Raw genomic sequence first — 15,957 nt, forward strand, 5'->3', positions numbered from 1 at the left:
ACTCCAGCCTGGGCAATAAGAGCAAAACTCCGTCAAAAAAAAAAAAAAATTAGCAAAAAAATAAGCCATCTTGATTAGGAAGTGTGGGGTGACAGATACCTTATTTTTTTTCATTTTTATATATTTTTTGTTTTGTTTTGTTTTTATTGGAGACAGGGTTTCACCATGTTGGCCAGGCTGGTCTTGAACTCCTGACCTCAGGTGATCTGCCCACCTCAGCCTCCCAATGTGCTAGGATTACAGGCCTGAGCCACTGCGCCTGGCCTTTTATCTAGTATTTTCTAGAGCTACAGTTTTTATACTTTGGCCCAGGACGACCCCTAAAATATAAAGTGAAAAGTAATACAGATTTTAAAGTTGTGCCATTGTAATGTCAGAAAACTAAATAACCTCAAATTTTGAATCTGTAATGCTACTATTAGTAAAAATAAGTGTTATTATTAATATAAAGTTGTGTATAAATCTTGTGTACTTGAAATAGTTCATAGAAGTCATTTGTTTCTCTTTTAAGTGTAGCAAATTTCTAATTTTAAAGATATACATATTAAGAGATGCCTTTACTTTTTTATTTTTAATTATTATGGATACATAATATTTATACATATTTATGGGGTACACATGGTATTTTGATAGAAGCATAAAATGTGTGATCATCAAATCAGGGTAATTAGGATATCCATCACTTCAAACATTGATCATTTCCTTGTTTTAGGAACATTTCAATTTCATTCTTGTAGTTATTCTGAATTATATAATAAATTATAGTCACCCTAGTGTGCTGTTGGACACTAGAATTTATTCTATCTAACTGTATTTTTGTACCTGTTAACCTTTCCCTCTTTGTCGCTCCCTCCCTGCTCCCCTTCCCAGCCTCTTAACCGTCATTGAGAGAGATGCCTATGTAAGTCTTTTTAAGATTTTCAAAAGGAGCACACACATTTAGTAAAGCACTCTAGCTAATGCAGGATACACACAATGCTCATTTTCTTATTCCTTGCTCTAACCGCTGGTCTCTCAGATCCCTGCAGAGCAGTATCCTCCTAGATACATATAAACCCACATGCCACCCTTTAAAAACACAAATGGTAGCTTATTTTACACACTGTTCTATGCTTTGCTTTTTTTGTGATCTTGAAGGTATATAATCAGTAAGTACTGTAGCTCTGCCTCCTTCTTTTTAATATAATATTCCATTCTGTGGATGCATCATAATTTATTTAGCCTAGCTTATGTTGATTGCTCTGCTCTGGGTTGTCAAAGCCTCCTGAGTACAGCAAAGGCACAAACTATGTGGATTTGGGTGTGTACGTGTGCGTGTGTGGATTATAGGAGTAATACTGGCTTAGATGACAAAGATTGGCAGCTGAGGGACTGTTTGCTCCCTGTTTTTCCTGACCCTACAACCAGCTGCTTGCCCCTTGGCACTCTGTGGCATCAGATGTGGTGTGAGGATATTCCACCTGTTCTTTGAGCTGGTCCAGTGTTGCTGGAAAGCTCTGCTTGCTGCCTTGGTCCCGCAGTGGCAGCTGTGCTTTCTTACAAGCCCACCTTCATATATTCTGTGGTTTCAGATTATGGATGTTTCCTAGTTTAATCAAAGATGGGCATTTCTGTTTCCATTTTTTGTTATTTTTAGTTATCTATGGAAAGATAGGAACAGAAATGTCTTTAATATTAAACCTAGAAGTTTCCAGGAATCAATTCTGAAATTATTTTGCATCTTTGAAGTGTCTTAAATTATAAAAATTGGTCTTATCTGCTTATATTTTCTTATAGAGTACCATTCATCGTAATCTTACTGTTTTTTGACTTAATTCTAAACTGGTAGCTATTTAAAATAAAATTCTGAGCTATTGAGTTATACAAATTACCATATAAGATAGAGGTGTACACTGCATACTTCCCAGCAAAAAACAGATTTTTTTTTTTCTATGAGGAGATTGAAACAAGAGGTTGATTTTCTGTACATATTTAATATATTTCATTGATTATTACTTTCTTCCCATTCTTTGGATGTCAGAGAACTATTATTTGGCTTAAAAATACCTTACAGAAAACTTCATTTCTTTAAATTAGGATTTCTTAGGTAAGGGCCAGGTTAGACCCAGCTTTTTCTGAGTTACTTCTCATGCATTAGAATTCTTAAAATGGAAGTTTATATCCTAGTGGGCCTTGTCTTATGGTTGCCTTTTAGAGCAAGTCAGAGGGTGGTGGTTTCTCTGGGTGATGCCTGTGTAGTCATTTGATTTAGTCTGGAGAGGGACTTTTCTGTCGAGGGCCAGATAGTAGATATTTTTGGCTTTGTGGATCATATCTTCTGCAGCTACTTAGCTCTACAGTTGTAGTGCACAGGCGGCCATAGAAAATATGTAAATGAATTAATGTGGCTATGTTCCAATAAAACTTTAGTTACAAACACAGGTGATGGGCTGGATTTGGCCCTTGGGCCAGTTGCCAACCCCTAGTGTAGGTGATCTGTTTTGGTAGTTTCTTTGAGAAATGATGTGTTCTGCTTTTAAGTACTGATGCTTATAGATGCCAGCTTTGGGTTCGAAATGGAAACCTTTGAGTTTCTCAACATCGGTCAAGTACATGGCTTTCCTAAAATTATGGGAGTTCTCACTCAACTCGACTCCTTCAAGCACAATAGGCAACTGAAGAAGACAAAGAAGCAGTTAAAACACAGGTTCTGGACAGAAGTTTACCTGGTAGGAAGAGAAATAGTTGTTAGATACTAACAGTATAATCCTTTAAAAACAGACTAAAGAGGCCAGGCACAGTGGCTCATGTCTGTAATCTTAGCACTTTGGGAAGCAGAGGCGAGCGGATCGCTTGAGGCCAGGGGTTTCGAGCTCAGGGCAATATGGCCAAACCCCGTCTCTACTAAAAATGCAAAAATTAGTTGGGTGTGGTGGCGGTGCATGTAATCCCAGCTACTCTGGAGGCTGAGATGTGAGAATTACTTGAACCTGCGAGGCAGAGGGTGTAGGGAGCTGAGATTGTGCCCCTGCACTCCAGCCTGGGTGACAGAGTGAGACTCCGTCTCAAAAAACAAACAAACAAAAAACTGAAGAGACATTACTTAATGTCTCTCTAGGATTTGCCTCCTGAATTCCCTTTGTGTATGTGTTCACAGTCCCTGACCTCCTGAATTCCCTTTGTGTATGTATTCCCAGTCTCTGGAAGGTTTCCCTCAAGAGAGTGGTTATTCTGGGCCTCTTGGTATATCTCATTTGTCTCTGTACCTGCTGCACCAGGCAGTGTCTGGCTGTTTTGGGGTCGGGACTTAATAGAGTACATCAGAAGTTTCTCCCAGGTACAGGACCAGGCACTGCCCCTTCCTTTCCATACTGCTCTGGTCCATCAGCCACAGAACCGTTTCTGTGCTCAGAGGCCTCACCTCCCTCTCCTCACCATACTCAGATGGATGCCCCTGCTCGGCTGCAGAGCAGTCCGCCTCTGTGGGGTTCTAATAAGTCCTGAAGGAATCCAGCAAGGCTCTGGAAGCCTCAGGACAGTGGCTTTGCTGGAAATCTCCCTTCTTAGGATTGCTTCTTGTTTGGAGCTTTTATTTTGTTGCAGTATTGACGAGAATTTAATTGAAATTTAATTTTTAATATACCTTTAATGTTTAGGTTGCCAAACTGTTCTACCTCTCTGGAATGGTGCATGGAGAATATCAAAACCAAGAAATCCACAATCTGGGCTGTTATATTACAGTTATGAAGTATAGGCTTCTCACATGGCAAACTTCTCATCCTTATATCCTGGCAGACAGGTAAAGAGTGATTGTAAACTTTTTCTTCCTGGGCCATATATTTCAAAGCTAAAAAGGCTAGACAAAGAACAGTGATAGGATTTATTTTGTGCCTATTTGAATAGTGGGGGTAGAAGTGTAGTTGATGGAAAATGTCTACTTATATCATTGCTCAAAGATGCTGTGCCTTTGGGAGTAAATAAATTATGAGATGTTTAGGAAAGTGGGAGGACTTGGGAGCATTTAAGGCTACAGGATGTGGCCCCATCCTATGTTCAGCCTCAGTTTTCAGTGATGCTGCCTTCATGCCCGGATGCTTGAGTCCTTTGTGTGTGCCTTCAGTTTCCTTCCTTTGTGCTCTTCTTTGTCCTATGGTTTTCTCAGCCTGGAATACCCTTTTTCCACCTGCCAGAATCCAAGCCACAGTAAAAATCCCAGAGCACAGGCTCACCCTCTTCCAGAAACGGATTTTCTGAATATGTTCTTCACTCCTCCCTGACCCCAGGTGGACGTCATCTCCCTGTCTGTTGTCTTACGGAATGAATGTCACTTTCAGCCTAGAGACACAGTTGTGTGCCTGCCCCTTTTCCTCTGCTGGATAGTGAATGGTGCTTCCTTATTTCTGTATTTTCTAGTTTTCTAGACGACGTGCTTAGTGGACAAGAGTGTGATGAGTCATTGACACAGGAAAGGAGGTATAGGAACTTTGGCATTCATTTCTGCTGTATGATTGAGTTTCTTTTTCTTTTTTTAAATTTTATTATTATACTTTAGGTTTTAGGGTGCATGTGCACAATGTGCAGGTTTGTTACATATGTATCCATGTGCCATGTTGGTTTGCTGCACCCATTAACTCGTCATTTAGCATTAGGTATATCTGCTAATGCTGTCCCTCCCCCCTCCCCCCACCCCACAACAGTCCCCGGAGTGCAATGTTCCCCTTCCTGTGTCCATGAGTTCTCATTGTTCAATTCCTACCTATGAGTGAGAACATGTGGTGTTTGGTTTTTTGTCCTTGTGATGGTTTACTGAGAATGATGTTCTTTCCCTAGAAAGGACATGAACTCATCATTTTTTATGGCTGCATAGTATTCCATGGTGTATATGTGCCACATTTTCTTAATCCAGTCTATCGTTGTTGGACATTTGAGTTGGTTCCAAGTCTTTGCTATTGTGAATAGTGCCACAATAAACATACGTGTGCATGTGTCTTTATAGCAGCATGATTTATAGTCCTTTGGGTATATACCCAGTAATGGGATGGCTGGGTCAAATGGTATTTCTAGTTCTAGATCCCTGAGGAATCGCCACACTGACTTCCACAATGGTTGAACTAGTTTACAGTCCCACCAACAGTGTAAAAGTGTTCCTATTTCTCCACATCCTCTCCAGCACCTGTTGTTTCCTGACTTTTTAATGATGGCCATTCTAACTGGTGTGAGATGGTATCTCATTGTGGTTTTGATTTGCATTTCTCTGATGGCTGGTGATGATGAGCATTTTTTCATGTGTTTTTTGGCTGCATAAATGTCTTCTTTTGAGAAGTGTCTGTTCATGTCCTTCACCCACTTTTTGATGGGGTTGTTTTTTTCTTGTAAATTTGTTTGAGTTCATTGTAGATTCTGGATATTAGCCCTTTGTCAGATGAGTAGGTTGCAAAAATTTTCTCCCATTCTGTAGGTTGCCTGTTCACTCTGATGGTAGTTTCTTTTGCTGTGCAGAAGCTCTTTAGTTTAATTAGATCCGAGTTTATTTTTCTAGGATGGAAGATTTGACAAACCCAGAGGATATCCGAACAAAATGTGACTGGTAGGTGTCACTTTATGGTTATTTAAGAGGAGTGCACTTGAAAAATAAAAGCCAAATTCACATGCCAGGTATTCTCTTGTTGTAGAACATGCTAGAATTACACATAGGATTTTCGGGATGGCTTCATTTCTCAGGAAAACTGAAAAATGACCAAACAAGGGAAGATGGCCTTGCTGGAGGTTTTAAAAGTAAGCCTGTAAAGGTGTTACTGAATCCCCTCTTCTCTGACCTTTTGTCTTGTAGCTAGAGGAGCACTGTTCCAGTGTGGCACAATGCCCTTCTTTAGGGTCATAGTTTAAGCCCTTGGACTGTGCATCTTTTTTTGTTGTTGTTGTTGTTATTGGTGACTGACCCCATGAGTCATGCTCTTTACAAAGCATGCATTTGGATGTTTCTTTCTTTTTTTTATTATTATACTTTAAGTTCTAGGGTACACGTGCACAATGTGCAGGTTTGTTACATATGTCTACATGTGCCGTGTTGGTGTGCTGCACCCGTCAACTCAACATTTACATTAAGTATATCTCCCAGTGATATCCGTCCCCCCCACCCCCACCCCACGACAGGCACTGGCATTTGATGTTCCTGACCCTGTGTCCAAGTGTTCTCATTGTTCAATTCCCACCTATGAGTGAGAACATGTGGTGTTTGGTTTTTTGTCCTTGCAATAGTTTGCTCAGAATGGTGGTTTCCAGCTTCATCCATGTCCCTACAAAGGACATGAACTCATGCTTTTTAATGGCTGTATAGTATTCCATGGGGTATATGTGCCACATTTTCTTAATCCAGTCTATCATTGATGGACATTTGGGTTGGTTCCAAGTCTTTGCTATTGCGAATAGTGCCGCAGTAAACATACGTGTGCATGTATCTTTACAGCAGCATGATTTATAATCCTTTGGGTATATACCCAGTAATGGGATGGCTGGGTCAAATGGAATTTCTAGTTCTGGATCCTTGAGGAATCGCCACACTGTCTTCCACAATGGTTGAACTAGTCTGGACTGTGGATCGTTTTTAACCCTAGGTCAACAGTAGATACTTACTGACTTCTTGTCAGCTGAAGCTGGCTTTTTGGGTCCTGTCTTCCAGGGGTAGGAGATTTCGTCGTGAATGACGTCAGTTTCCTCCAAGAACCTTGTGCTCTTCCTGAACGACAAAAGAAGCGCTGTTTAAATAAGAAGGAGCAGCTGGCTTATGTCCCTCTTTCTGGAGTTGGGGGTGTGCTGTATGACAAAGTCTATTTTGACCTTGGTGGAGCCACGGTTTTCAGGCATCGGTGAGGCGGGAGCCATTGCTGTGAACTCTCATTATTCTTTCTAAATCTATTTTTTCATCACAAAAAGTAGTGTACTCAGCTTTTATTTATTGAAGATTTCTCTCTTGTACTTATAATAAAGGCCCAAATGCATATTGTAAATATGTAGAATAGAAAGAATACCTTGTTTTCATTGTACCAAGCAGAAGAGTGCTGTCCTCCATGCCTCCTTGATCCGTGGCCCCAGCACGGCCGCTGCTGCCTGTGTGGTGCCTGCACGGCCCATCTCTGTTTGTACACAATCAGTGTATTTTCCAGCTCTCGTTGGTCTTTTTCTCATTCACAATGGTCTCCTCATTCTGTATTTTAAAGTAGATTTCAAATGTTTATTTCATAGTTCTGAAGTGGAATTTTATTGGGTTAAAATCAGGGTTATTTTAAAATGTTAGAAAAACTAGCATTGTTGTAGCCCTGGAACTGAGGTTTTTCTAGTTAGGTGTTCAGGTTATCAGGTTATATGCTCCCTGAACTTTGGAAAAGTTTCATGGAGATGCAGATCCATTTCAAGCTTTGTTTGAAGGATTTTCTTCTCTGCTTCTTTCTTTTTTTTTCTTTTTTTGAGATGGAGTCTCACTCTGTTGCCCAGGTGGGAGTGCAGTGGCGCCATCTCGGCTCACTGCAAGTTCCGCCTCCTAGGTTCACGCCATTCTGCCTCAGCCTCCCGAGTAGCTGAGACTACAGGTGCCCGCCACCATGCCCGGCTAATTTTTTTGTATTTTTAGTAGAGATGGGGTTACAATGTGTTAACCAGTATGGTCTCGAACTCCTGATCTCGTGATCCGCCCACCTCGGCCTCCCAAAGTGCTGGGATTACAGTCGTGAGCCACTGTGCCCAATCTTTTATCTGCTTTTTGAGGCATTAAAAAGGTTCTCAGGAAATGTGTCTAAGTTAATTTTGAGAAACCAAGTGAAACCAGTGTCTCTCCAGGATCTTTGTGCTTTCCTCACGTGCCCTTTCTTGATGGTCTTGAGAGGACGAGGTGGGGCCCACCCATGAGCTGGTCCAGAGTCTCATCTCTACCTATTCCACCATTGATGCCAAGATGGCTTCAAGTCGAGTGACACTGTTTTCTGGTTCCAAGCCACTTGGGTCAGAGGATATAGATAATCAAGGGTAAGTCTGCTTTTTTTCTATTTTTAATTAAAATATATATTACAGAAGATCATATCACCTGTAATTCTGCCATCATAACACATTTTGGTGGGATTCATTTGATGTTGTTTTGTTTTTCTTTGTGTGTGCATGTGTCTCTGAGGGCTCTTCTCTTAGCTGACATTACGAGAGAGTCTTTTCTAGAAATAAAATACAGGATGCATTTTTCAAGAGACCCCAAATATTCCTCAAATACCATACCATCTTCCATAGGTTGCTTTTTGTTTTTTCAGAGACCTGAGGCCACTTGGCCTCTTTTGGTGGCCAAAACACTAGAGCAGAGTCAGGGAGTTTGTGGCTGTCCAGAAGCCACATGCCTTGTCTCTGAAAGTTTTATTTAGATTGTGTTGTATCATCTCCCATGGGTAGGTTTCCACTGATGTGTGGCTTATGTGAATTATTTTTCAGCCTGGGTTGGGAATTTGTATACCTTTATACATGGTGGATGTTTGCAAAACATTGGTTTTGTTGTATTAGTTTATGACTCCTAGTAAAATATATCTGAAAATTTTGAGATAATCTAGTATGTAATTTGTTACAACGTGCATAAACTACCACAGTGCCTGACATAATGAGTGTTATTAGCTATTTTCATTTTTGCATATCCTTCTAGTCATCCTTATCTACAAGAATACTCTCTTCTAATATAGTTACAGGTAAAATACATAATTTTATTTCTATATTCTCAGCATTTCCTTTTTCTTTATTATTATTATTATTAATTATTATTCTATTTTAAGTTCTAGGGTACATGTGTACAACGTGCAGGTTTGTTACATATGTATACGTGTGCCATGTTGCTGTGCTGCACCCATTACCTTTGTCATTTAGCATTAGGTATATCTCCTAATGCTATCCCTCCCCCCTCCCCCCACCCCACAACAGTCCCTGGTGTATGATGTTCCCCTTCCTGTGTCCATGTATTCTCATTGTTCAGTTCTCACCTATGAGTGAGAACATGCGGTGTTTGGTTTTTTGTCCTTGCGATAGTTTGCTGAGAATGATGGTTTCCAGCTTCATCCATGTCCCTACAAAGGACATGAATTCATCCTTTTTTATTGCTGCATAGTATTCCATGGTGTATATGTGCCACATTTTCTTAATCCAGTGTATCATTGTTGAACATTTGGGTTGGTTCCAAGTCTTTGCTATTGTGAATAGTGCCGCAATAAACATATGTGTGCATGTGTCTTTATAGCAGCATGATTTATAATCCTTTGGGTACATACCCAGTAATGGGATGGCTGGGTCAAATAGTATTTCTAGTTCTAGATCCCTGAGGAATCGCCACACTGACTTCCACAATGGTTGAACTAGTTTACAGTCCCACCAACAGTGTAAAAGTGTTCCTATTTCTCCACATCCTCTCCAGCACCTGTTGTCTCCTGACGTTTTAATGATTGCCATTCTAACTGATGTGAGATGGTATCTCATTGTGGTTTTGATTTGCATTTCTCTGATGGCCAGTGATGATGAGCATTTTTTCATGTGTTTTTTGGCTGCATAAATGTCTTCTTTTGAGAAGTGTCTGTTCATATCCTTCACCCACTTTTCGATGGGGTTGTTTGTTTTTTTCTTGTAAATTTGTTTGAGTTCATTGTAGATTCTGGATATTAGCCCTTTGTCAGATGAGTAGGTTGCACGAATTTTCTCCCATTCTGTAGGTTGCTTGTTCACGCTGATGGTGGTTTCTTTTGCTATGCAGAAGCTCTTTAGTTTAACTAGATCCCATTTGTCAATTTTGGCTTTTGTTGCCATTGCTTTTGGTGTTTTAGACATGAAGTCCTTGCCCATGCCTATGTCCTGAATGGTATTGCCTAGGTTTTCTTCTAGGGTTTTTATAGTTTTAGGTCTAACATGTAAGTCTTTAATCCATCTTGAATTAATTTTTGTATAAGGTGTAAGGAAGGGATCCAGTTTTAGCTTTCTACATATGGCTAGCCAGCTTTCCCAGCACCATTTATTAAATTGGGAATCCTTTCCCCATTGCTTGTTTCTGTCAGGTTTGTCAAAGATCAGATAGTTGTAGATATGTGGCATTATTTCTGAGGGCTCTGTTCTGTTCCATTGGTCTATATCTCTGTTTTGGTACCAGTACCATGCTGTTTTGGTTACTGTAGCCTTGTAGTATAGTTTGAAGTCAGGTAGTGTGATGCTTCCAGCTTTGTTCTTTTGGCTTAGGATGGACTTGGCAATGTGGGCTCTTTTTTGGTTCCATATGAACTTTAAAGTAGTTTTTTCCAATTCTGTGAAGAAAGTCATTGGTAGCTTGATGGGGATGGCATTGGATCTATAAATTACCTTGGTCAATATGGCCATTTTCATGATATTGATTCTTCCTATCCATGAGCATGGACTGTTCTTCCATTTGTTTGTATCCTCTTTTATTTCATTGAGCAGTGGTTTGTAGTTGTCCTTGAAGAGGTCCTTCACATCCCTTGTAAGTTGGATTCCTAGGTATTTTATTCTCTTTGAAGCAATTGTGAATGGGAGTTCACTCATGATTTGGCTCTCTGTTTGTCTGTTATTGGTGTATAAGAATGCTTGTGATTTTTGCACATTGATTTTGTATCCTGAGACTTTGCTGAAGTTGCTTATCAGCTTAAGGAGATTTTGGGCTGAGACGATGGGGTTTTCTAGATATACAATCATGTCATCTGAAAACAGGGACAATTTGACTTCCTCTTTTCCTAATTGAATGCCCTTTATTTCCTTCTCCTGCCTGATTGCCCTGGCCAGAACTTCCAACACTATGTTGAATAGGAGTGGTGAGAGAGGGCATTCCTGTCTTGTGCCAGTTTTCAAAGGGAAAACTTGTGCTTCCAGTTTTTGTCCATTCAGAATGATATTGGCTGTGGATTTGTCATAGATAGCTCTTATTATTTTGAGATACATCCCATCAATACCTAATTTATTGAGAGTTTTTAGCATGAAGGGTTGTTGAATTTTGTCAAAGGCCTTTTCTTCATCTATTGAGATAATCCTGTTGTTTTTGTCTTTGGTTCTGTTTATATGCTGGATTACGTTTATTGATTTTTGTATGTTGAACCAGCCTTGCATCCCAGGGATGAAGCCCACTTGATCATGGTGGATAAGCTTTTTGATGTGTTGCTGGATTCGGTGTGCCAGTATTTTATTGAGGATTTTTGTATCAATGTTCATCAAGGATATTCGTCTAAAATTCTCTTTTTTTGTTGTGTTTCTGCCAGGCTTTGGTATCACGATGATGCTGGCCTCATAAAACGAGTTAGGGAGGATTCCCTCTTTTTCTATTGATTGGAATAGTTTCGGAAGAAATGGTACCAGCTCCTCCTTGTACCTCTGGTAGAATTTGGCTGTGAATCCATCTGGTCCTGGACTTTTTTTGGTTGGTAAGCTATTAATTATTGCCCCAATTTCAGAGCCTGTTATTGGTCTTTTCAGAGATTCAACTTCTTCCTGGTTTAGTCTTGGGAGAGTGTATGTGTCGAGAAATTTATCCATTTCTTCTAGATTTTCTAGTTTATTTGCGTAGAGGTGTTTATAGTATTCTCTGATAGTAGTTTGTATTTCTGTGGGATCGGTGGTGATATCCCCTGTATCATTTTTTATTGCGTCTATTTGATTCTTCTCTCTTTTCTTCTTTATTAGTCTTGCTAGCGGTCTATCAACTTTGTTGATCTTTTCAAAAAACCAGCTTCTGGATTCATTGATTTTTCGAAGGGTTTTTTGTGTCTCTATTTCCTTCAGTTCTGCTCTGATTTTAGTTATTTCTTGCCTTCTGCTAGCTTTTGATTGTGTTTGCTCTTGCTTCTCTAGTTCTTTTAATTGTGATGTTAGTGTCAATTTTAGATCTTTCCTGCTTTCTCTTGTGGGCATTTAGTGCTATAAATTTCCCTCTACACACTGCTTTGAATGTGTCCCAGAGATTCTGGTATGTTGTGTCTTTGTTCTCATTGGTTTCAAAGAACATCTTTATTTCTGCCTTCATTTCGTTATGTACCCAGTAGTCATTCAGGGGCAGGTTGTTCAGTTTCCATGTAGTTGAACGGTTTTGAGTGAGTTTCTTAATCCTGAGTTCTAGTTTGATTGCACTGTGGTCTGAGAGACAGTTTGTTATAATTTCTGTTCTTTTACATTTGCTGAGGAGTGCTTTACTTCCAACTATGTGGTCAATTTTGGAATAGGTGTGGTGTGGTGCTGAAAAGAATGTATATTCTGTTGATTTGAGGTGGAGAGTTTTGTAGATGTCTATTAGGTCCACTTGGTGCAGAGCTGAGTTCAATTCCTGGATATCCTTGTTAACTTTCTGTCTCGTTGATCTGTCTAATGTTGACAGTGGGTGTTAAAAGTCTCCCATTATTATTGTGTGGGAGTCTAAGTCTCTTTGTAGGTCAATAAGGACTTGCTTTATGAATCTGGATGCTCCTGTATTGGGTGCATATATATTTAGGATAGTTAGTTCTTCTTGTTGAATTGATCCCTTTACTGTTATGTAATGGCCTTCTTTGTCTCTTTTGATCTTTGTTGGTTTAAAGTCTGTTTTATCCAAGACTAGGATTGCAACCCCTGCCTTTTTTTGTTTTCCATTTGCTTGGTAGATCTTCCTCCACCCTTTTATTTTGAGCCTATGTGTGTCTCTGCATGTGAGATGGGTTTCCTGAATACAGCACACTGATGGGTCCTGACTCTTTATCCAATTTGCCAGTCTGTGTCTTTTAATTGGAGCATTTAGCCCATTTACATTTAAGGTTAGTATTTATGTGTGAATTTGATCCTGTCATTATGATGTTAGCTGGTTATTTTGCTCGTTAGTTGATGCAGTTTCTTCCTAGCCTTGATGGTCTTTACAATTTGGCATGTTTTTGCAGTGGCTGGTACCGGTTGTTCCTTTCCATGTTTAGTGCTTCCTTCAGGAGCTCTTTTAGGGCAGGCCTGGTGGTGACAAAATCTCTCAGCATTTGCTTGTCTGTAAAGTATTTTATTTCTCCTTCACTTATGAAGCTTAGTTTGGCTGGATATGAAATTCTGGGTTGAAAATTCTTTTCTTTAAGAATGTTGACTATTGGCCCCCACTCTCTTATGGCTTGTAGAGTTTCTGCCGAGAGATCAGCTGTTAGTCTGATGGGCTTCCCTTTGTGGGTAACGCAACCTTTCTCTCTGGCTGCCCTTAACATTTTTTCCTTCATTTCAGCTTTGGTGATTCTGACAATTATGTGTCTTGGAGTTGCTCTTCTCGAGGAGTATCTTTGTGGCGTTCTCTGTATTTCCTGAATTTGAATGTTGGCCTGCCTTGCTAGGTTGGGGAAGTTCTCCTGGATAATATCCTGCAGAGTGTTTTCCAACTTGGTTCCATTCTCCCTGTCACTTTCAGGTACACCAATTAGACATATATTTGGTCTTTTCACATAGTCCCATATTTCTTGGAGGCTTTGTTTGTTTCTTTTTATTCTTTTTTCTCTAAACTTCTCTTCATGCTTCATTTCATTCATTTTACCTTCCATCGCCGATACCCTTTCTTCCAGTTGATCGCATCGGTTACTGAGGCTTGTGCATTCGTCACGTAGTTCTCGTGCCGTGGTCTTCAGCTCCATCAGCTCCTTTAAGGACTTCTCTGCATTGGTTATTCTAGTTATCCATTCATCTAATTTTTTTTCAAAGTTTTTAACTTCTTTGCCATTGGTTCGAACTTCCTACTTTTGCTTGGAGTAGTTTGATCTTCTAAAGCCTTCCTCTCTCAACTCGTCAAAGTCATTCTCTGTCCAGCTTTGTTCCGTTGCTGGTGAGGAGCTGCGTTCCTTTGGAGGAGGAGAGGCGCTCTGATTTTTAGAGTTTCCGGTTTTTCTGCTCTGTTTTTTCCCCATCTTTGTGGTTTTATCTACCTTTGGTCTTTGATGATGGTGACGTACAGATGGGTTTTTGGTGTGGATGTCCTTTCTGTTTGTTAGTTTTGCTTCTAACAGTAAGGACCCTCAGCTGCAGGTCTGTTGGAGTTTGCTGAAGGTCCACTCCAGACCCTGTTTGCCTGGGTATCAGCAGCAGTGGCTGCAGAACAGCAGATATTGGTAATCGCAAATGCTGCTGCCTGATCGTTCCTCTGGAAGTTTTGTCTCAGAGGAGTACCCGGCCGTGTGAGGTGTCAGTCTGCCCCTCCTGGGGCGTGCCTCCCAGTCAGGCTGCTTGGGGGTCAGGGACCCACTTGAGGAGGCAGTCTGCCCATTCTCAGATCTCAAGCTGTGTGCTGAGAGAACCACTACTCTCTTCAAAGCTGTCAGACAGGGACATTTAAGTCTGCAGAGGTTATTGCTGTCTTTTGTTTGTCTGTGCCCTGCCCCCAGAGGTGGAGCCTACAGAGGCAGGCAGGCCTCCTTGAGCTGTGGTGGGCTCCACCCAGTTCGAGCTTCCCAGCTGCTTTGTTTACTTACTCAAGCCTGAGCAATGGTGGGCACCCCTCCCGCAGCCTCACTGCCGCCTTGCGGTTTGATCTTAGACTGCTGTGCTAGCAATGAGCGAGGCTTCATGGGCGTAGGACCCTCCAAGCCAGGTGCGGGATATAATCTCCTGGTGTGACGTTTGTTAAGCCCGTTGGAAATGTGCAGTAGTAGGGTGGGAGTGACCCGATTGTCCAGGTGCCATCTGTCACCCCTTTCTTTGACTAGGAAAGGGAATTCCCTGACCCTTTGCACTTCCCGGGTGAGGCGATGCCTCGCCCTGCTTCGGCTCATGCACGGTGCACTGCACCCACTGTCCTGTACCCACTGTCCGGCACTCCCCGGTGAGATGAACCCGGTACCTCAGTTGGAAATGCAGAAATCACCCGTCTTCTGCGTCGCTCATGCTGGGAGCTGTTCCTATTCAGCCATCTTGGCTCCCTAGCATTTCCTTTTTCTATACCGTCTTTATGTAGTCATCATTTTGTTTTTATTGGTGTTTTTTTTTTTTTTCTTCTTTTTGAGAGAAGGTCTCGCTTTGTCTCCCAGGCTGGAGTGCAGTGGCATGATCTTGGCTCACTGCAGCCTTGAACTCCCAGGCTCAAGTGATCCTCCCGCATCAGCCCCACAAGTAGCTGGGACTACAGGAGTGTGCCACCACTCCAGCTAATTTTTTTCTTCTTTTCTAGAGATTAGTTCTCACTATGTTGCTCAGGCTGGTCTTGAATGCCTGGGCTCAAGCAATCCTTCCGCCTTGGCCTCCTAAAGTCCTGGGATTACAGATGTGAGCCACTATATCTGGCCTATTATTGCTGTATTCGAACGTATCCATCTCTTATGGTACGATGTTTAGTTTTTTCTAATTTATGTTTTCATAGTTTTATATATTGTGCTATGTTAAATAGCTTCATATTGTTTTCTTTCATCCAATGATTTTAGCCTCCTGATCATCTTCTTTATCAGTTATGGCACTGGTGACTTAAAATGGATATTCTTCTTCTGTCCTTCCTCGTATGTTTGTTACTTGGCATTTTTAACAAAGAGCTTTCTCTTCTCCCCTTTATTTCAGTATCACTACTGACTAATGCACTTGCATTTTATTCCATGGGTTATTTTCCACCACTATCATTGTTCTTTCTGATGCTTATGCTGTCCCAGATTCGGCCGCAGGAGTCTTCAGCCTGTCTCCTGTGCCCTTTCAACTGTCTCTGTTAGTCTTTAGCATTTCTTACTTTCTGACAGAACCAGAGGATCCAGGCTCATTTTGTCCTCTTCCTGCCTTGGGCCTGGACTCAGCCATTTCTCTTAAGGACCATGTGTTATTAGCTTAGAAATTAATCAGCTTTCCAAAAGATCTACAAAACACTAACTTCTCTTTTGAGCAATTTTTTTCTAAAATTAGATTTTTTTTAAGGGTTGTTCATTTATTCTTGCTGTAAGTTCTTTTGAAGTGTGGTGTTAGGGAACCATGCCTGAGTTTGCTTATTAACTCTTCCAGTGTTTATCAGAT

At 40.9% G+C, this 15,957-nt stretch overlaps 1 protein-coding gene across 1 annotated transcript; it reads left to right on the forward strand.

Moving 5' to 3' along the window:
• Positions 1 to 2,525: 2,525 nt before the first annotated feature.
• LOC116464521 (ribosome biogenesis protein BMS1 homolog) lies at positions 2,526 to 7,000 on the forward strand. The gene is made up of 4 exons (XM_058435101.1): positions 2,526 to 2,708; positions 3,636 to 3,778; positions 5,519 to 5,566; positions 6,659 to 7,000. Exons 1-4 carry the CDS (start codon positions 2,526 to 2,528, stop codon positions 6,681 to 6,683), a joined length of 399 nt encoding a protein of 132 aa, XP_058291084.1. The 3' UTR covers positions 6,684 to 7,000.
• The last annotated feature ends 8,957 nt before the right edge of the window (positions 7,001 to 15,957 follow it).

The sequence above is a fragment of the Hylobates moloch genome, unplaced genomic scaffold (genome assembly GCF_009828535.3).
Source record: "Hylobates moloch isolate HMO894 unplaced genomic scaffold, HMol_V3 SCAFFOLD_878, whole genome shotgun sequence".
Taxonomy (NCBI): Eukaryota; Metazoa; Chordata; class Mammalia; order Primates; family Hylobatidae; genus Hylobates; species Hylobates moloch.

Bases quoted from the DNA above. Each gene is read 5' to 3' on its own strand.
- LOC116464521 (XM_058435101.1), top strand. From the start codon at position 2,526: ATGCTTATAGATGCCAGCTTTGGGTTCGAAATGGAAACCTTTGAGTTT. The intron at 2,709-3,635 runs GTAGGAAGAGAA...TTTAATGTTTAG, and splicing joins TCTGGACAGAAGTTTACCTG to GTTGCCAAACTGTTCTACCT. The intron at 5,567-6,658 runs GTAGGTGTCACT...CCTGTCTTCCAG, and splicing joins ATCCGAACAAAATGTGACTG to GGGTAGGAGATTTCGTCGTG.